At 42.3% G+C, this 22,344-nt stretch overlaps 1 protein-coding gene and 1 long non-coding RNA gene across 22 annotated transcripts in view; one reads left to right on the top strand and one right to left on the bottom strand.

Annotated features, from left to right (window-relative positions):
- Window positions 1-22,344, top strand: part of ANK3 (ankyrin 3) — a 755,525-nt gene that overhangs the window by 630,919 nt on the left and 102,262 nt on the right. For 10 of the 21 annotated variants that reach the window (XM_060406459.1, XM_060406466.1, XM_060406461.1 and 7 more), the window contains 2 exons: window positions 7,131-7,254; window positions 12,046-12,148. In XM_060406459.1, the coding sequence (XP_060262442.1) occupies window positions 7,131-7,254; window positions 12,046-12,148 (227 nt within the window). Of the gene's footprint in view, window positions 1-638; window positions 693-5,187; window positions 5,835-7,130; window positions 7,255-12,045; window positions 12,149-22,344 lie in introns of those variants that run through there. The other 11 variants (XM_060406456.1, XM_060406452.1, XM_060406462.1 and 8 more) reach the window with 2 other exon arrangements.
- Window positions 1,368-5,396, bottom strand: LOC114110842 (uncharacterized). The gene is made up of 2 exons (XR_003587003.3): window positions 5,275-5,396; window positions 1,368-4,938 (listed from the first exon to the last, which is right to left on the bottom strand). It is a non-coding gene; the product is annotated as an uncharacterized LOC114110842 (long non-coding RNA).

Below are 22,344 nucleotides of genomic sequence, written 5' to 3'. Positions count from 1 at the left end.
CTCAGGGCCTATGCCAGACCTATGGAATCAGCATCTGCATTTTCACAAGGTTCCATGAAATTTGAGAAACACCACACTTGATAAAATGTATCCCTTGAAATTTGAGAAACACTGCTCTCATTCCTTGAGTTCACTTGCTGAAGCGGATACTTTAAGCATGCTGGTAATAGCCACTAGGAAAACAGACATTGAATGCGGTATGATCAGTACTGCCGTTACATCGCTGGCATTTATTTATTAGGATCCTTTAGACGAGTGGTTCTCAAAGTGTGTTCTCCAGATCAGCTGCATCAGATTCACTGGGGAACTTGTCAGAAATGCAAGTTTTCAGGTGATTCGAAAGCATCCCCGAGGTTAGACCCACTGCTTTAGAACATTGGGAAGCAACCAGAAGTACCACGCTAAGGTGCATCCCCTTCTTCCTGCCTTGTTGTTTCATTTCTTCTCTTCCATCTCTTTAAAGAAGCAAGCCAGTTAAATCTTTACATTGTTTCCTTTCTGTGTTTGCTGGATACTTGCTGATACACATACACCTCTTATACCTTTTCCAGTGTATGGAATACACAACCTATATGGCTTATCTGCAGTCCCTGTATTTTGTTTTGTTTTTTTTTTAATTTTATTCATTTTTTGAATAGGTGATAGATGTGCGTGGTATAAAATTCCCAAGGTACAAGAGTTTACCGTGAAAAGTAAGTCTCCCTGCTTCTTTCTCCAGTAATAGAGTTCCTTTATCCAAGGCCAATCACTGAGCTTTCATCACAGACATTTATTGAGCACCTGCTATGTGCCAGGCATTGTTCTGGGCACTGATATGGAACAAAACAGAGAAAAACTCCTGCCTTCACAGAGCTGACATTTCATTTACCGATTTCTTGTTGTATTTGTTCAGTAGCACAGAATTTGGCAGTAGTTAAAAGCAGGACTCTGGAGTCAGACCAACTGATTTTAAATCCAATATTCCCCATGTTCTAAGTGATCTCAAGCTATTTATTCTACCACTGGGAACTGGGTTTTCTTTGTCCTGAAATGGAGATAGCAATTCTATTCTGTAAGGTTGTTGTGAGAATTATACTTGTAAGGCACCAAACAGTGCCTGGAACAGAGTAAATGCTCAATAAATATAGGTGTTGATTATAATGATGTGATCTCATTCTACTGTTCTATAATGTAAACTAGAAATAGCTAGAGGATTTATTTTCTAGTAGTATCTATTTCCTCTCTTTGCTATGTGATGATCAAAAAAATCACTTTTTTTCAGAACAAGCACCATAAATTTTCCCTCTCAGTTCTGATCATTAACAGATTGATGATAAGACTGACTTCTATGAAGTAATCAACCTCTTTTTAAAAATCACTAGCGCATAGAGACTGTCTTCCTCTTTATTCTTTTTAATCCAGCTTTTTTTAAAAATCCCATGTAATTTGGAGGTTTTTCTACTATTATTTCATTTGGAGGTATTTTGTACCGTTATTTTCAGCTTTTTAATGTTATAAAGTACATTCCTTGGGGAGAGTGTGCATTTCACATCAGAGGGATTAAACACTTCTAAGCAAAGTTTCTGACAATACAATTTGATATAGTTACCTTAAGGAACATTTTTTGTGATTCTAGTCCCCAACCAGATAGGAAAACTTTTTTAACCCCTGGAAAAGTAACAAAAGTATTCCTCAATGATAGTCTTGAGATGGAAAAGATTAGAATGAACAAAAAGGGGGAAAGAGAGAAGAAAAGAACTCCTAGGGCATGAAAACATTTACATATTAAGCCAAGAAATGTTTCATTTATTTAGCATAAAAAAATTATTAGTGGGCATAATGAAAGATTGCAAGGAAGCTGCATTGTTTATTCCCCCATGTACTGATCCTGGACCAATGGGCTAAATTCTGAAAGGGAATGTGACCGACCACAGTCCTGATAACCATTTAATATATTCTTTTTTCGCCTTTGTCCCTGATTATATTTTGTATTATTTCCTGGAAGACTGGGTATATGGATCTTTGAAAGGTTGACTGTCTTGCCTTGGGATTGACTCCTCCCCTTTGGAACAAGCACTCCAAAGAGACTCAGGCAGAAACTGCAAGGTGTCTCTGAACTCAAAGTTCAGAGTCATGTAAAATCATTTCCCCTGCATCTTACTGTTCAAAAATCAAACCAGCTCAAATGTAAACAAGTGCAGTATACAAGGCATGGATACCAGAAACTTGGTTCACTGGATGGGGTAAAGAGGGCGTTTTTAGACACGAGCTACCACATCCTCTTTGCCAGAAAATAGTCAGACCTACCCTCAGCACAGCGGTTATGCCATTGCGCAGACACTTCTAGGAAACATAAGCCCACACAAGTACCTGGTGGAGGTGGCTTAGTCACTAAGCTGTGTCCGACTCTTGCGACCCCGTGGACTGTAGCCTACCAGGCTCCTCTTTTCATGGGATTCTCCAGACAAGAATACTGGAGTGGATTGCCATTTCCTTCTCCAGGGGAACGTCCAAACCCAGGAATCAAACCCGGGTCTCCTGCATTGCAAGCGAATTCTTCACTGACTGAGCTACGAGGGAAGCCCCACACAAGTACTTAGTCAGCGAAAATTTATAGGGTTTGGTAATGTTTACCTTAACTAAATATATCTGATATTGTATGAGTGTTGTTTGTTCATAGAATTGCTTTTGTTGGCTTCTATGCATTTGTACCTGTTGGTCAGAAGCTGCTACTGATAAAAATATTTTTGGATTCTAGAATGGATTAGAGTAGTTAACCAGACACTCAACACAGTTCATCTCATTCCATTCTAACCTTTGTATAGCCGTGTAGTGTACTGTACAATAATTATGGAATATTTTGTTCATTAAAATGAGTGTATTAATGTCATTCATTCATTCATTCATTCATTCAACCAACAGGTATTTGTTGAGTACCTATGATGAACCAGGCTCTGTGTCAGGCAGTGAAACCTGGGATACTTGGTGCTATGTTGGGATTTTGCCCTGACTAGTATCAGTCTTAGCATTTTAAATATTAATTATATGAGTTCATGCATTCATATGTTTGGGCACTAAAGAAAACAGATGTTACGCAACAATAGTAACAGTTGGTGCTGACTACACCTTTCTTTGTGCGCTATTTCACTGAATCCTCCCAAGAGGTCTTAGGACAGAGGCAGCGTTGATATCCAAGGTTCAGTAGAGGTTGAAAGTATGACTCAAGAGTCAACAGTATTCCTACTACACTAAACTGCATTAAAATAACACTTTCATTTCTAAATTCTGTGCCTTTTAAGAAATATTTTCACCATTCGAAAATGGTGAATGCATAACTACTTAATTACTGTTACTTAATATTCATAAGACCACTTTAGTCATTGGCCAAATGTACTGACAGCTCCCATCCCCATCCCAACACTGGGCTTCTTTAGGCTTCGTACTGACCATTTCTGAGGCCTAAGAATGAGATGTGAAAAAGAATAGAAACTTACTGAAATTTATGTATCCCAGCCACCAAGCTTAGCATGCCAAAAGAGCACGAAGCTGCTGTGGCCTGTAGATGGGGGAAAAAAGTAAAATCATCAAGCTATTTAATAAAAGCGATCATGAATTCCAAAAATATTGATGGAGCACTTACAATATGGCAAGCCCAGGACAATATGTGTTCTCACTCTCCCATGGGAGAGACCAAGCAGATGTTTTTCCTGCCAATACACTCCTCTGATACGGGAAACCCACACGAGGGACACTCAGGAGGGTGAGTGGAGGAGGAGAAGAGTTCTAGAAAGACTCAAAGATTGGAGAAATTACTCAGGTGAAGAAGGAGGGGTGAGGGTTCCATCAAAGGAAGACACCCTAGGTAGTGGCTCAAAGTCTAAACACGTTCAGAAATTCTAGGGACTGAAAGAATTCTGTGTAACAGAAGGGCAGGATGAGTGTAGAGGGGTGGCCAGAAAGCAGCTGGGCAAGAAGTCATGAAGAAGGAAACTTTCCTCGAAGTCCTTGTTAGGAAGCTTGAATGAGTGGCCACCACTGAATCAGACTTTGCTGAGTAGTTTGGGGGTGGGGGCTGTTTGTTTTGTTTTTTAGCCATACGGTGTGGCATGTGTGATCTTAGTTTCCTCACCAGGGATCGAACCCGTGCCCTCTGTCTTGGAAGCACTGAGTCTTAACCACTTGACTGTCAGGGAAGTCTCAGTAGGTTGGATTTTAAGTGCATCTGTGGCAAACAGGTTAAAGTTCAGACATTTTCTCCGTTTTAACCATGACTTCCTCTTCCATTCTTTAGAGTTGGAAATGATTCTTTTTATTATGTTTATATTACTATTGGGGTGGGGGATATTTTTCAATAAGTTTCAGGCATTGTTAAATGACTTCCCTTCTCATTCTGGGTATTTACACTGTTGATTACAGCCGGGCAGATCGAATTCTAACACCAGGTGTCATATCGTCTGAATATTAGATGAGTCATTATTTATGCATTGATCCAGGAACAGCAAATCTGTTCCCCACCTCATCAGTTCTGCGGATTCGTGCTTCTGTGTATTTAGGTAACCGTGCAAGAGATAGATGCAAAGTATGAAAAGGTGCTGCACACCCACATCCTCCAAGATAATGTGGAAACCCTTTCGCCCTTTCTAGCCTGACTGTTCAGCTGTTCTGAGGGAAAGCCATTGAAACTGCCTCTCCCGAGTGCCCAGAGGGCAGATGCAGAAGGTCCACGAGTTTTTCCCTCCACTGCCAACAGAAACAGGGTGGAGCAGCTGGGAAGGGAGGCCGGGAGCCCCAGCGAGAGGGGGACAGTGGAATAACGCAGTGACGCTCCTCCTCAGCTGCCCCTCGCAGCCCAAGCTCCCTCCGCCTCTCGCCTTCTGCGTCTCTCGCCTTCTGCAGGGACTCCTCGGGGAAGGAGGACCACTCAGTGACTTTGATCCCATCAGGGAGACGAAAGAGTTCCTGCAAGAGATAAAACAGAGCCTCCACTCCATTTCCCCCGCTTGTCTCACTTCCCCTTTCCTTCCACTCTAGAGAGAAACAGCAGTGATGAGTGCTTTCTCCGGCGCTGCTTGGGAGCTCTTGCCGCTTCTCTCGGCCCCACGGTTTCCCAACCTCAATCCGAGGGCAGGCCCTCCCTCCCCTCTCTCTCTTTTTTTCCCTCCTTCCACCTGACAGGGACCATAAATAACCCTGGCTCCTGGTGTTCCCAGCTGAGAACAAAAAGTTATAAAGTTTGCCTGGAGCTCTCTGCCACTCCCTGCCGGGCCTCTGTTTTCTCCTGTTTTTCCTCTCTACCTGCGTTGGCCGCGTCTTTCTTCAGGTTGGAGAAGAGTCGCCTCCCCATTAAGCCCAGTGGCTCGCTTGCTGCCTCTCCCTAGATTTCAGGCTGTCGGCTACCCGATTAGGCACCGGGCACTGGTATCAAATTACCGAAAGTCTACACTGGAGCAGTCCTCATATTTACATACAAATACGTCTGGGGCTCGCATTTATGTCACCATTCGGTTCTGCTAGAGGCTTGCCAGAGGAGTTGTTAATCCAATCAGAAGGAGTTTTAAAAGGATGTCTTCGGAGTGATCAAAAAGGATCTTGATCTCAATGAAATGTAGCCAGATTTTGGGGGGATTTTTTTTTTTCATCTGAAAAAAAGATGTGTAATTCTTCAGTTGCTGGAGAGGAGACGAAGATGCTGAGAGGAACTCGAAGGTGGTGGTGAAGACCGTGGATCCAACCCAGGGATTGGTTTTTTGGGGGCTGATCTGGAGGTAGATTCTAAATCACTGTCTCAGGAATTCCTGGAAACATCAGGAAAACATTTGACCAGCCCAGCCTGGTGGAAATGGCTTTAACACAGAGTAAGAGCTTTCTTTAAGTTGTACTTGGTGTGTGCTGTTTTTGTTTCCTCCGTAGTGAATGTGCAAATAGCCCAGCTGTAAAGTAACTTAAAATAATCTCTTGGTTCTGGGTAGCTGTAGAAAGCTGATCTGTTTAGTTTTTACACTTGCAAAAACGGTAGTTGATAATGTATTTTTAGACTTGATTGGTAGTTTAAAAGCTGAGCTCTTGTGGTTTCCTGAGTTTAAATGAATGGAAATTATAAACGATGCTGAATGAAGGGCTGGAAAATAGAGCTGGAGTGGTGAAATTGCTTACCTTTGAGAAAACAGAAAACATACACGGCTTTGAAATCCTGTTCAGCCAGCCAGGCTCGTATCCAGTAGAACGAGAGTCGAGTCATAAAAAGGAGAAAAGAGTTTGCCTATTTGTGGAAGGAACTTTTCCACAGCCCATGCTACATTTTGTAAAGGATGGGAAATGTCCCAGAGGGCAAAAGGCATCTGGAAAACCTGCCCGGTCACTCCAGGAATGTGTTTTTTTTTTTTTTTCCGCTGAGATCATGTTATGCCTGTGTAGCTAGTAAAAGTATTCTACGCACTTACTCTGTATAGATGGTTCAAGAACAGTTTATTTCTTTCCAGCTGTTGAAGCCCCAATTTGATCTCTGTTGAGGGTAGAGCCACTTTCTGAGCAGGGTTCATACACCGGGGCAGCTGTACTGAGCTGTTCATTTGATAGATTTCGAAACAGTTCAATGTGGATGTGTTTCAAGGTTTCCCCAGTTGAGCAGTTCTAATTCAAATTAAATCACTTGCCAGTTATTTACATAACCCCAAGCTGAAATCCTGGTTGTGAGAAAACCATTTAAAATAAAGTTAGTTCTCTTCCCACAGAAAATTTCCAGAACAGGGAAGAAGAGGTGCCTCTTATTTTGCAATCCAGGTCCATTCAAACAGACTGCCCTCATCATGGTCAGGCCAGGAAAACTCGAGCTGACACAAGAGATGAACCTTTCTAGTTGGCTAGGGCTTGAGGCAGGGACAAGGAAGATAAGGAAATGTTTTAAAATTGGTGCCTAGTGCCAGGAGCTCTTTCTGCTGCTTAAATTCACTCTTGAAATGATGAACTAACCTCTGCCTCTACTTTCTCCTTCTAAAGGGCAGTTACAAATATTATCCAGGGGATGGGGGGGGGGGCGGAATAAACATGAGAAAATGGACGATTAGCTAATGACCAGGGAGCAGTTTTCTGCCCAAACAGGCACATTTTCAGAAAGGAAGCTCCTGATTCGGGCTTGCTTTGTGCATCCGCAGGTGAAGATGCAATGACGGGAGACACGGACAAGTACCTCGGGCCACAAGACCTTAAGGAGCTGGGCGACGATTCTCTGCCTGCAGAGGGCTACATGGGCTTTAGTCTGGGGGCCCGTTCTGCCAGGTATTTTGCTGTTGCTCTTTACTCGCAGTCAATTTCAAACAACCATGATGTCATAAACTGAAACCATTTTCATTTTTCACATTATCCCCAAAAGTGCCCTTGGGGTAAGGATGTGAGTTTGGTGAAAGGTACACATGCTCTGCTATTTTCTTTTGTGGTTTTCAGTCTTTAATTTTATGTGAGTGAACGTGTTAATTGTTTGTTCCGTTTTTCCCTACCTGGCAGTCATGCTTCAAGCATAATATAACGAAAGAGTTCCCTGACAGAATGAGGAGAACCAATCTGGGTCACATGTTTTAAAAATAAGTTTTGTTCTATAGTGAAAGAAAAATCCCTTTTTCCCATAAGTAAGAAATATTTGTGTTGATTCTTCACTATACTCTTTTCATGACTGAAAGAACAATTTATGATTGCGACTTTAAAAGAGTGCATTCTTGGGAAAGAATACATATCGCTTATTGGAATTGCCTAGCAACTGTTTGAGCATCTCTTCAAAAGCTCTGCCATTGGTTCGTTTACAAGGGACATGTTAAAGGTGAAACGGTGACTTAATCAGAAATCAGAGGCAGGAATGGTGGCAAATTCAGTGCTGAAAACTGAAGCATAAAGCTTTTGTATGTGGAAAACCTTGGCTCCAGCCTGACCTGGTTGAAAGGAACAGGACCTTGTCCAGAATTTGGAGACTTCTTTTCCCTGGTTGGATTAACAGCGTGTGTGCTGACAGTCAAGTTATTTTTAAGCTAATAATTAAACCTTCTGAGTTAGAGCCCTGGGGACATTTTCCTATAGTTTAAAATTTTGCTGTGAAAAGTTTCGTTGTCTGATAGTAAATGGCACCTCCCACAAAGGAAACCTGGGAGTTTAATCTCAGTGTCGTCGATACGGGCAGTTTAGACTCAGAATTGATTTTTCTTTGAGTCAGTCTTTTTTTTTTTTCTTAATAGAATTTGAAACCTCATGTAGCTTAATCAACTTTTGACTTTATACATATATTTATAGAAGGCCTTAAAATCTTATTGCAGCAGGTGTCATTAATGATAAGAGGAAAATGAGTTTCTAGAAAGATGTCATATTTCAGTTAATCACAGATAACAAGTTACAACTGAAAATGTGCAGAATCTTAAAGGACCTTAAGGAAAACTTCTGTTTAGAGACGTAATAGCTTCAGTAATCCAATAACTAGCTGATTCGCTTCCTCAGATAATCCATAAAAGCCACATTTCATGACTCAGTCATTTGTGTGTAGGGAATTGTAGCAGCTGACCTCCAGTGAGAGATGAAACCAGAATATTGTCTCTTATAAACTTTCCACAAGGCAGTTCTGAGGCTTTCATACTTCTAGTTTGGATTGCACCATTCCTCTTTGTTGCTATTATATGTAACTCATTTTTTGACATTGGCAACTGATGTTATGCTCAGAGGCAAATTTTAAAAAATCTCCAAAGCTGATGTGTTTTTTAAAGTACTGTTAGCGTATTACCAAGTATAATATTCTGAGTGTAACATTTAAAAAGGAATACATTAAATGTGTAACTCATCCAACCATAACATTTTTTTTTCTTTTTTCCTGTCTGATTTTTTTTTTTTTTTTTTTTTGCTTTCTACTTCTCCTGTTTTTTCTAAAAATACTTAAAAATAGTCCCAAGATCAGGTAAGAAGATATGGCGCTCTGGTGGTGCTTCTCCGCCTTCCCAGCTCATTTTCTCGCCTTTGTTTTCTCGGCATTTTGTGCTGTGCTGTGGTGCTGTGTGCTTTTCCTGTTTTTATTTCTCCGCTCAGCTTTAGAAAATCAGTTTTGTGATTTGGGAAAATAAGCAGGTAGCTAAATGTGTAATAAATAATGTAACTTATGCAAAGTTAACTGAATACATGAGGAATTTTATTCCCCTTAACATAAAAGTTGTGCAGTGCATGAAGTAACTGGAGAGATTGCCCTAGGTTTATAGGCAGAGTCTTGACTGGAAGGACTGTTTGCTGAGTGCTGTTATCTTTGAATTGTGCTGGGTACATTAAGATAACTTCAGAATTCGGAGGCATGTGTTTTTCTAACACTTCCTCTGCTTAACACTTAGGGTATACCGATGGCTACAGATAATATCCTTGACCTCAGTGAAAAACAATGTAATGCTTTCCAGACCCCCATGCAAATAATCTCTCATTTAAGTAGCTGAAAGCACTTCGATGTGTTAAGGATTCACGCTGAAGCTTGACGCCTTTAATGGGCTCTCTATCTACCTAATGTAAGTTGGTCAGGAGTAGGAATTTTGTCCAGTGAAGACATCTTTAGACATTTCCACTGATGGCTCCCAATTCTAGGCTCTGCTCGTTCATTCACTCTCCTACAGTAGTTGAAAGAAAGAAGATTTTGGTTTTTTTAAAAATGAATACATCTTAGAGATGTTTAAGGACTCAACTTAAAATTAATATGTAAACATTAAAAAAAACTTTTAAGTATTTGTTCACATGTACAATAAAACCATTTCACATACCACCAACATTAATATCTGCCTTGGGAACCATAATTTAGAGAAATTAATATCTGTATTGAACAGTGCAGATTGAGTTACATGTCCATCACTCTGTTGGAAAAGAAAGTTCTGTTGGATAGTGTCGAGTTAGAAAGTAGAAAGACAGTTCCTGCTTTTAGGAAGCTTATATTGCATCTGAGAGAAGGCATGGGGCTAGAAACAGAAAAACAACAACAAAAGTTTGTAATAAAAACAGGGGGAAAAAAAAGTGATGGGTCGTGATTGGGCAGTGGAGGCCCGACTGTGTAAGAGGTCAGAGGCACGTGGCTTACTAAGTAAGCTCTAGGCAAGGATAATGCTCACTTTCGTTTTTTCCTTTTATATCCAATTTCTAATATTGTGTCCTGCCCATAATAGTCACTTAGTAAGTATCTGCTCGAAACACTTAATGACTCTGTAGAATGATGTCTGTTTTAGAGAAAGTAAGGCTCTCATCCTAGGAGCACGTACCGAGCCATTTGTGTAGACACTTGGAATAAAGCCTATCATTCAGGGGCCTCTGTATCTTGATATAAAAATACCCCCTTTGGGATAGTCTGTAGTACATCCAAAATATATCCATATATGCCTTCAGTATTCTGTGCTTGCACAATCTTTTGTGCAAACACAGAATCATTTCTTAGGTATGTCCCCTTTGCTCTTTTCTCTGACAAGCACAGACAAAGCAGGGCTGAGGCCAAAGTCTGACCAACGTTGCTGGTAAAGATTCAAGCAGCCACGTTTGGATTCAGACACTTTACTACTCCCTAGGCGGGGCCAACTTGCCTCCACACCGGGCCCTTGTCCTCCACACCAGGAAAGATGACACCAAAACCAAAGGGGCTGTATGTCTCCACATTAGCTGTGAGCTTCCCCATCGCCGAGGAGCCCGTTCCAGAAGGCCGGCTCAGCAGTCTCGTATTCTGCAGCCGTCTTCCAAGGACGATGAGACAGGAAGCCTCAGACCGCTTTCAAAACAGGAGTCAATGAGAAGCCACCTCACGACCACCTACCTGGTAGGGAGGCAAGGGGCCCTGAAGCAGCTTCTCACAAGACTCCATGCTCTGTGCTCCTGAAGGATCACCAGGGTTCTGCCAGTGCTTATGTGAGCTGCCACTCCAGTCTGCCTGGATATTATGTAGATATATGTAGATACGTGGATATATGTAGAATTACTAGGATCCCTTACTCTATTGGTTTCTTTTTTTTTTAATCAAAATATAACTGACAAGTAAATATTATATTAATTTCAGGTACATGACACAGTGGTTCCACATTTGTATATACTGCAAACCAAGCACCATAACAGGTCTAGTTAACACCCATCACCACACAGAGTTACACTTTTTTTTTTAGGATGACAAATTTTAAGGTCTCACTTAGCAACTTTCAAAAATGCGAAACAGTGTTATAAACTAGTCAGCATGCTGTACATTAAGTCCTCAGGTCTTATTCATTTTATAACTGGAAGTTTATACCTTTTGACCATCTTCACCCATGTTGCCCATCCCCCAAGTCTTCTTGATATGAGTTTAGAGGTCAAGGTGCTAAGTGGCACTTTAGGACATCAGGAGTCCTGCACTCTGGGAAGTTCAGAGACTGCATAGAATTTTGAGAAAGACTAGGAAGGAGGAGAGCAGAAGGAGCAAAGCTAAAAAGAGTACAGTAAGAGAAGGCAAGATAATCGTGTATGGAATTTGAATTTTTCACAGCCAGAAAGATGGCAACAAAGATCATGTCAGGATAACACTTTTGTTTCTTCATGTTTTCCATGAGAAGCAATTGCAAACCAGAGCTCTTAGTAGGTTAAGCCTGCATCTAGTTCCCAAATTCTTATTAACAGATGCATTTATAGCAACATAATTCCACTAAATAGTGTGAGACAGACGAATATGGACCAAAAAGAGAAGAGGCTCTCAAAGAAGATTTTAACAAAGAAAAAATCTCTCCAGCTATCAAATTACCTAGAGTCATCCGGTTCTCCTGAATTGTCATGTTGGTTCAACTGTCACAGAGAAACATCCAAAGTCTTCCTATATTTCATCTTCTCACAGACTGAATACCAGACAGCCTAATTTTAAGCAAAACCTGATCATGAGGTTATCTAAGCTTAAAAAATTTCCTCAAGTATAAGGAAGTTTATTTTTGACCCTGTCTTTTCAAGAACGATTTTGGTTGATATTTTGAGCCATCTTGCCTGTTCGGAAAGTTGCATGCATTAATGTTCTTTTACCCATCTCATCATCATCTCCCCCTCTTGAATGGTTAACTGTAACTACAACAGCCTCCGCTCCTTCAGCTCGGATAGGTCTTACACCTTGAACCGAAGCTCCTACGCCCGGGACAGCATGATGATTGAGGAACTACTGGTGCCATCCAAAGAGCAGGTATGTGTTCTTTCTCAAACCTTCTTTCATTGTTAAGCTTTCGTTTTTTATGACTGAATCACACTCTTTGTCGCATGACAGAAACTCTATTTCTGCAAGTTTGATTTTGCCTTTGTAAGTCTTCCTATACTGTCAGTTAAAGAAAAAGTCAGGGATTTCCCTGGCGGTGCAGTAGTTGAGACTCCACACTTCCACTGCAGGGGCACAGGTTCAATCCCTGGTTGGGGAACCAGGATCATACATACCACAGTGTGTGGCCAAAAAAGAGAAGGAAAAAAAAATCAGTGGTACCATAAATCGAAATATCCCTCTCTTCTGCAGATCAGTCTCTCAGATCCCACAGAGAGGAATGTAAAGAAGTCCTAGGAAAAGCATGGTTACCTTTCTCATTTCTTAGTCAAGTCTTTCAGTTTTTTAAAAAAGAGAGTTAATAATAGTGAAAGTGAAGTCGCTCAGTCGTGTCCGACTCTTTGCAACCCAGTGGACTGTAGCCTACCAGGCTCTTCTGTCCATGGAATTTTCCAGGCAATAGTACTGGAGCGGATTGCCATTTCCTTCTCCAGGGGATCTTCCCAACCCAGGGACTGAACCCAGGTCTCCCGCATTGTAGACAGACGCTTTACCGTCTGAGCCAATAATAACTGGTAGCTAAAGTTGCTGACATTATCCACACAAATGCTTGATTCTGCTCAACAGTGTTATGGGTGTTGGAATTTGCTGAAATTGTTTTTAGCAAGTCATAGATTAGATTGCGCCCATAGATGTTTTTGGCCCATTAGCTCCAAAGCTGCCTGGGATGGGCTTTCTCAAGATGTGCTAGTATTCTGCTTTCTGCTAGAATCTTTGTTTGGTTAATTTGGTATTTATGCAATGCCTTCTTTCCAATAACTGTGGCTCAATAGATACTGGTTTATTGTAGGAAGTCCTAGTAACAGAACCTTGCTTCCTATGGGCTCAGGATGGATCATTAGTCTAGATACATACACATAATACCTGTTTTTTTGTTTTGTTTTGTTTTTTATTTATTTTTTTTAGTTTTTTTTTTTTAAATTTTAAAATCTTTAATTCTTTTTTTTGCAGTAGTCTCCAATTTTTTTTCTTTTCTTTTTTTTTATTTTATTTATTTTTTTTAGTTTTTTATTTTTTAAATTTTAAAATCTTTAATTCTTACATGCGTTCCCAAACATGAACCCCCTCCCACCTCCCTCCCCATAACATCTCTCTGGGTCATCCCCATGCACCAGCCCCAAGCATGCTGTATCCTGCGTCAGACATAGACTGGCGATTCAATTCTTACATGATAGTATACATGTTAGAATGTCATTCTCCCAAATCATCCCACCCTCTCCCTCTCCCTCTGAGTCCAAAAGTCCGTTATACACAGCTGTGTCTTTTTTCCTGTCTTGCATACAGGGTCGTCATTGCCATCTTTCTAAATTCCATATATATGTGTTAGTATACTGTATTGGTGTTTTTCTTTCTGGCTTACTTCACTCTGTATAATCGGCTCCAGTTTCATCCATCTCATCAGAACTGATTCAAATGAATTCTTTTTAACGGCTGAGTAATACTCCATTGTGTATATGTACCATACCTGGTTTTAAATGTGCAGTCAGGAGCTGGTGATGGATGAAACTGTTTGGACCATAAAACTAAGTTTGAAGGTGGCCTATAATAGTTAAACAATGTACATGGTGAAATTATGCTGGATTTACTGATTTACTACATAATAAAGGTAAATTGGGGCAGATGAATAAGTAATAGACATTTATCATCACCAAGTTAGGTACCACACTTTGGTGGGGGAGGAGGTCCCGCCTGTCTGGAGATTCTGACTTCCAGAAACAGATGTACATGGTACTTCACAAGGTCCACAGTACATACTTTTTAAAGCTTTGTTTTTTTTAAGTTCTTTCTTTCTTTGTTTTTGGTTGTGCTGGGTCATCGTTGATGTGTGGGCTTCTCTCGGGTTGCAGTGAGTGGGGGCTGATCTCTAGTTGCCATACACAGGCTTCTCGTTGCGGTGACTCCTCTTGTTGAGGACCATCGGCTCCAGGATGCGTGGGCTTCAGTAGCTGTGGTTCTTAGCTGCTCATAGCATGTTCCCGGATCTTCCTGGCTCAAGGATCAAACTCGTGTCTCCTGCATTGGCAGGCAGAATCTTTACCACTGAGCCACCAGGGAAGCCCCCACAACATATTTTAACACTTTTATACTCTCTAGAACATTCTTAGCAAGCAGGCCTTACAAAGATGACTACAATGGCTATTCAGTGTTCAGTCAAACAAAACACTGTTTGTAGAATGATTATCGGAGCATGCCATAATTTAAGTGGGTGTCAGCACAGAGAAGGCACTTATCTCAAATAATGAAGCTAAGCTCTTAGGTGTAAAGTGTAGCCTAGGTTGTGGTTTTCTGAAGAACTTTATGCTTAGGGGGCTGTGGTCATTCTTCTAGTTGGGTGATTCTGATCTCTTTATGTTCCCAGTTGAAATGAAATATTATTTCATTCACCATCACCTCCACCACCCCCATGACCCCATCCCCACGACCATCACCTCCACCACTGTGACCCCATCCCCATCCCCACCACCATCACCTCCACCGCCCCATGACCCCATCCCCACCACCATCACCTCCACCCCCATGACCCCATGCCCACCACCATCACCTCCACCACCGTGACCCCATCCCCACCACCATCACCTCCACCCCCATGACCCCATCCCCACCACCATCACCTCCACCCCCGTGACCCCATCCCCACCACCATCACCTCCACCACCGTGACCCCATCCCCATCCCCACCACCATCACCTCCACCGCCCCATGACCCCATCCCCACCACCATCACCTCCACCCCCATGACCCCATGCCCACCACCATCACCTCCACCACCGTGACCCCATCCCCATCCCCACCACCATCACCTCCACCCCCATGACCCCATCCCCACCACCATCACCTCCACCACCATGACCCCATCCCCACCACCATCACCTCCACCCCCGTGACCCCATCCCCACCACCATCACCTCCACCACCGTGACCCCATCCCCATCCCCACCACCATCACCTCCACCGCCCCATGACCCCATCCCCACCACCATCACCTCCACCACCGTGACCACCCCTTTTACCACCGTAGTTAGCAGTCTCTCAGTTTCCGCCTGTCAGCCTTAAGGAAAATGCAAATGTTTGCAATGCTACAAGCCTACAAACAAGCTTCTGAGGGTTCTCACACCACCGCCTGCTAACTACTACCAAGATCTTCTTAATCAGGTAGCAGGGTGGGGCAGCATTTACTCAGAATGAAGGATTTGTGAAAAAGAAATGAACTTTTGAGGTGAAGCTGGTGTTCTTTTGGACTTCCCTGGTGGCTCAGACGGTAAAGCGTCTGTCTACAATGCGGGAGACCTGGGTTCGATCCCTGGGTCGGGAAAATCCCCTGGAGAAGGAAATGGCAATCCACTCCAGTACTATTGCCTGGAAAATCCCATGCACAGAGGAGCCTGGTGGGCTACAGTCCACGGGGTCACAGAGAGTCGGACACGACTGAGCGATGTTCCTGTTCCTGTTCCTGTTGCTGGTGTTCTTTCGTATGGTTTGTTGCTGCTCCAGTTTCAACAACACCTCTGTGGACATCACAAACCCCTCTGTAGACCAGTCAGAAGAAAGGGGAGCTTAGGATACCTTCACATTGTTACTAATAATTATTAAGTTGCTAACCACAGAAGCAGATAGTTGCTTTCTTTAATGGCAACAGAGAATCTGTGGTCTGACAGGCATTTCTCATGGGACTAGCATGTTTAATAAACACATCACATGACTCCAGGATAAATTTACTGGAGACTTGGAAAAAAGATACGAATGGCATAAAGACATTTTAGGGTCAGTTGGTGGCATTTGAAAACATACTGGCTATACTATTAGGAGATTATTGTTCATTTTCCTAGAAGTGATAATAGTATTGAAGCTATACAGGGGAATATCTCTCTTCCAGGGGTATGCATGTTGACATTTTAAATAATGAAGTAATCTTTAAGTCTGCTATTGATTTTCAAATGGTTCAGCCAAAAGTGTATATGCATGGAGAGAGAGAAGAAAATCAAATATGACAAAATGCTCACTGTTGAATCTAGGTTGAGTGTCTATAAGTATTACTTATATAGCTTTTTCAACTTTTTTATTTGTGTAAAATGAAATAAGAATTTGGAGAAAAGGGGAGGACAAATTCTGAAAGAGGTATAGCAGCTTATTTAGTCCCTAATGTTTCATTTATTACAGAAGAGAAAAAAAAGACTTAATTCCTCAAAAGACAGGCTTTGTTTATAAGGAAAGAGTCTAGTTACACTGGGCACGATTCATGAGAAGCATTTACTTCAGAAGTGCATTTAAATACTTTGTTAGAATTAAGTGACAAAAAATACTAGTTTTGTTAGAATTAAGTGACAAAAAATATTAGTTTATGTCTGTCGTGTCTCAAAATCTGCATGTGTAAAATTTTAAAATGGAGTTTCTCCACGGTGTTGATTTTGTCTGAAAGCATGCAAGAAATCTTAAATATTTATAATTCCTAAAGCAGTGATATACGATTTAGTGTCAGATTTAAAACTGCCCTATCATTGCCCAGTTAAAATTGCTTTGACAAGTAAAGGTGAAAAATGAATAAAAATTAACTCACCATGAATTTCTTGTTTTTTTTTTGTTTTTTGTTTTTTTGCAATGGTAGAGCTCACCCATACAAGCACAGCTACCTCTTTATTATCCGGCTGTTGATTAATCAGTTTGCACATTAACCACAGTTAAGTGGAGTTGAGACCCAGGATGGTTAACACAGGCCTGCCACCCCAGGTTCCTGAAAACCTGTGCAGATTTGAGGGCAGGTGTGGAGGCCAGAGCTGAGGAGCAGAGTTGGGAGAAGGAAGCCATCCCCATCCCCTGCTGGGTCTTAGTCATGAGTAGTCCATAAACCAGTTAATCCCCTTATGGATATCGAGTGGACTCTTCTGTACTGTAATACTGGGTTATCCAGGAACTCTACATTCCTTTACCGTCCCTTCACTTTGCAATCAAGAGTCACAGGTAGTGGTGGCCTAAATGGGAAGGAAATCCAAAAAGAGAAGGGATTAGGTAAACCCATAGCTGATTCATTTTGCTGTCAGCAGAAACGAACACAACACTGTAGAGCAACTATGCTCTAATAAAAATTAATTTAAAAAGAAAAAGTGAAAGAAATTCAGAAAGATGAAGAAACTGAGGTACAAGCAGCTGAAGTAACTCACCGCAGGGGACACGGCTGATGAATGGCAGAGTCAGTAGCCATAGGGCCCTATGTTGCCTTCTTTTTGCCTTCTTTATTTAAAGGAAGTTTTATTGAAGTCTAGAAGGCAATGGCAACCTGCTCCAGTCCTCTTGCGTGGAAAATCCCATGGATGGAGGAGCCTGGTGGGCTGCAGTCCATGGGGTCTCGAAGAGTCAGACACGGCTGAGCGACTTCATTTCCACTTTTATGCATTGGAGAAAGAAATGGCAACCCGCTCCAGTGTTCTTGCCTGGAGAGTCCCAGGGACGGCAGAGCCTGGTGGGCTGCTGTCTATGGGGTCGCACAGAGTCGGACATGACTGAAGTGCCTTAGCAGCAGCAGCAGTTGGTTTACAGTGTTGCTTTAATTTCTTCTGTGCAGCAGAGTGACTTGAACATACATACATATTTAACACTACTCCACGCTCAGTCTGCACTGCTCCATGTGGGAAGGGAGTCAGCTAAGACCATTATACTCTGCCCTACAGGATCTCAGACTTGTTAGTATTCTTAACATGGGTGTGGTGCCATCCTCTGCATTCGTGTTTTTTTTTTTTTTTTGCAAGATTATATTTAGACACATGTTCTTTATTATGCTTGTTTCTAATTCTAGTAATAAGTTCTTATTGAATGTGCTTTAAAAGGAACTGACAACATTTCCAGTTTATATTCAGCAACAAGTTATGAAAATTATGAAGAAAGTGATTATACTAAAAATGAGGGCATAGAAGGTGTCATTAAAGGAATGGAAATAGTTGACCTTTATATAGATATGAAGCAGAAAGTAATAGGGGTCTAAAAATATTGTGCAGGCTACCCAGTTAATTACACTTCCTTTGAATGACCCTAAAAGTTGTTGCAATGTGTACTGTAGGCAGAAACATTTAAATCAGTATGATTTCTGGTAGTTATTCAAAGATGGAATAAGAGCAGAAGGCACTTAGAATTCCCAGCCCACTCTGTTTAGGTGGCGGTGACCGCATCTGATGCTCCTACACCTGTACCTTAACTCCTGTGTGCTGTGTGCTGTCACTTCAGTCGTGTGCGACTCTTTACAATCCTGTCGACTGCCAGGCTCCTCTGTCCATGGAATTCTCCAGGCGAAAATACTGCAGTGGGTGGCCATGCCCTCCTGCAGGGTATCTTCCTAATCCGGGGATCAAACCCGCGTCTCTTATGTCTCCTGCATTGGCAGATGGTTTCTTTACCACTAGCGCCACCTGGTGTCATTTAGAAGGGGCTGAATTCCTCCCTCTCCTCTCCTCCAAGGATGGGCCTCCATTCTGGCTATTCAGTGGATCCCTTGTCCTGGATTACAAAGACTACATCAGGGTGAAATATAAAATCCCAGCCGGTCTAATGAGAGTTTGTGCAGCCTTTGGGGTTGCTAAACTGAAAGGTGATATAAACCCAAAGAGGGCTAGAGATGGAGCATGAAGATGAACGATTCCTACCTCTTTTGGGGCAGTAGCTAGACCCAGTCATGCCTGATGTTGCACCACTCAGACTTTCCCATTATATAAACCAGTACATTAATCTCAGTCTGCCCCCACCCCCTGAGGTTTTAAGCCAGTTTAATTTGGGCTTCTGTCCTCACTAATATGCTGGCTATTCAGTTCAGTTCAGTCGCTCAGTCGTGTCTGACTCTTTGTGACCCCATTGCAGCATGCCAGGCTTCCCTGTCCATCACCAACTCCCAGAGCTTGCTCAAACCCATGTCCGTCGAGTCGGTGATGCCATCCAGCCATCTCATCCTCTGTCATCCCCTTCTCCTCTTGCCTTCGATTTTCCCAGCATCAGGGTCTTTTCCAGTGAGTCAGTTCTTTGCATCAGGTGGCCGAAGTATTGGAGTTTCAGCTTCAGCATTAGTATTTCCAAAGAATATTCAGGACTGATCTCCTTTAGAATGGACTGGTTGGATCTCCTTGCAGTCCAAGGGACTCTCAAGAGTCTTCTCCAACACCACAGTTCAAAAGCATCAATTCTTTGCCTCTCAGCTTTCTTTATAGTCCAATTCTCACATCCATACATGACTACGAGAAAAACCATAGCTTTGACTAGACGGACCTTTGTTGGTAAAGTAATATCTCTGCTTTTTAACATGCTGTCTAGGTTAGTCATAGCTTTTCTTTCAAGGAGCAAGCATCTTTTAATTTCACGGCTGCAGTCACCATCTGCAGTGATTTTGGAGCCCAAGAAAATAAAGTCTCTTCCTGTTTCCATTGTTTGCCCATCTATTTGCCGTGAAGTGATGAGACTGAATGCCATGATCTTAGTTTTCTGAATGTTGAGTTTTAAGCCAACTTTTTCACTCTCCTCTTTCACTTTCATCAAGAGGCTCTTTAGTTCCTCTTCACTTTCTGCCATAAGGGTGGTGTCATCTGCACATCTGAGGTTATTGATATTTCTCCCAGCAATCTTGATTCCAGCTTGTGCTTCCTCCAGCCCGGCATTTCGCATGATGTACTCTGCATAGAATTTAAATAAGCAGGGTGACAATATACAGCCTTGACATACTCCTTTCCCAGTTTGGAACCAGTCTATTGTTCCATGTCTGGTTCTAACTGTGGCTTCTTGACCTGCATACAGATTTCTCAGGAGGCAGGTGAAGTGGTCTGGTATTTCCATCCCTTGAAAAATTTTCCTGTTTGTTGTGATCTACACAGCGAAAGGCTTTGGCATAATCAATAAAGCAAAAATAGATGTTTTTCTGGAATGCTGAATGCTGGCTATTGGTAATGGTCAGATCTGGCCTGAACAACCACCTATCAAGGGCAACGTAGAAAGTCTTCCAGCACTTCAAAGTGAAGGTCAAACTTGAGATTATGTTAGTTTATGCCTTCTTTCCAGGAATAAATCTAACTTTAACTAAATAAAAAGAAAATGAGGGAACTCCTTGGCAGTCCAGTGGTTAGGATTTTGTGCTTCCACTTCTGGGGGTCCAGGTTTGATCCCTAGTTAGGAAACCAAAATTCTACAAGCTGCTCAGCAAGGTCAAAAAATAGAGAAAGGCATTCTTTGCCAGTTGACCTCTAACAAAACCTTTCATTTCCCTTTGGTTCTGGTGGCACAGATGCCAGACATCTGTTGTTGTTGTTTAGGTACTAAGTCGTGTCCAACTCTTTGCAACCCCATGGACTGCAGGATACCAGGCTTCCCTGGCCTTCACTATCTCCCAGAGTTTGAGCAAACTCATGTCCATTGAGTTGGTGATGCCATCCAGCCATCTCATCCTTTGTTGGCCCCTTGTCCTCCTGCCCTCAATCCTTCCCAGCATCAGGGTCTTTTCCAATAGACCTTTTCCAAAGAGTCGTTTCTTTGCATCAGGTGGCCAAAGTATTGGAGTTTCAGCTTCAGCATCAGTCTTTCCAATGAGTATTCAGGGTTAATTTCCTTTAGGATTGACTGGTTTGATCTCCTTGCTGTCCAAGGGACTCTGAAAAGTCTTCTCCAGATTCAAAAGCATCAATTCTTCGGCACTCAGCCTTCTTTATGGTCCAACTCTCACATCTCTATAGGACTACTGGAAAAACCATAGCTTTGACTATAAGGACCTTTGTCAGCAAAGTGATGTCTGTGCTTTTTAATATGCCGTCTAGTTTTGTCATAGCTTTTCTGCCAAAGCGTCTTTTAATTTCATGGCTGCGGTCACAGTCTGCAGTGACTCTGAATCCCTCCCCAAAATAAAATCTGTCACTGTTTCCCCTTTTTCCCCATCTCATTGCCATGAGGAAATGGGACCAAATGCCATGATCTTAGTTTTTTTGAATGCTGAGTTTTAAGCCAGCTTTTTCACTCTCCTCTTTCACGGTCACCAAAGGCTCTTTAGTTCCTCTTGGCTCTCTGCCGTTAGAGTGGTGTGATCTGCATGTCTGAGGCTATAGACGTGCAGAAAGAGAAAAATGGGGCAGCCGCAGGGTCCTCTCCGTCTCCAATCAGGTTGCTCTCATCTTTCAGACTTCCTTCTTCAGACCTGATTTGCCCACAGTCTTTGCGTCCAAGGGGGCTAGTAGCAGGGCTTCTGACGGTGACCGGTTTAGAAGGTGTAACTACACCAATATGCAAACAGTTCTCCTGGCTGTTGGGTCCCTGTGAAGATCATTCTGGAGTCAGTGCTGGAGGCCTCCAGTAGCCTCCCCGTACCTGGAGGCAGTTGTCACACTGTGGACACACCCTAACTCTCCTCACTTATTTCCCCGCCTAGGATTCCAGATCCTTTGAGCTGGACTTGGTCTTCTGTTTGGCTGAGGATGGTCTCCTGTATCCTTAGCTATATACTGTGTTGTGTACAACTTGATGTATTTGCCAGGAACGTGCAAATTGGAGAGTTCTTCGGGAGAAATTCACATTTATTTGTTTAAGACCTACGCCCTTTCCATGATCTCAGTAATAGAAAGGGAGAAAAATGCCCAACCCAAAAGGCTGGTTATGCTAATAATATTTCCCACTGTCCTTGCCAACCCCATCCTACTCCCTGCCTGCCCACTCCCTCCTCCATCAGCAGATTAACTTTCCTGTTTCTTGCCTTTAAGCTAATTTCTAAAGGGCTCTCACAAATGTACCTGGTGGCAGAAGGTCACCAGCCTGGGATTAAAACTTTGTTAGGGATAGTCCTTGAAAGATAAGTGCCTTCAACTAGGGGCATTAAATGTGCTGCTCTTTCCTCTTCAGAGTGCTTTGCCAGCATTACTCAGCTGGTCCACTCAGCACCTCTCACAGATTGGTCAACAAGATTACAGACTTTTTTTTTTTTTTTAAGGCAGAGAGTTTGGTGTTGTGATTTAAGGTAGTTCATTTAGACGTCTTGAGCCGGATGTTGATGTATTAACATTCTCAGCTTCTGTGCTGACCTTGACTTCACCTTCTCTTGTTAAAGTGGTTGCTAAATTTTC

Source organism: Ovis aries, chromosome 25, assembly GCF_016772045.2.
Source record: "Ovis aries strain OAR_USU_Benz2616 breed Rambouillet chromosome 25, ARS-UI_Ramb_v3.0, whole genome shotgun sequence".
Taxonomy (NCBI): Eukaryota; Metazoa; Chordata; class Mammalia; order Artiodactyla; family Bovidae; genus Ovis; species Ovis aries.
This window is presented reverse-complemented; position numbering and strand designations above follow the sequence as displayed.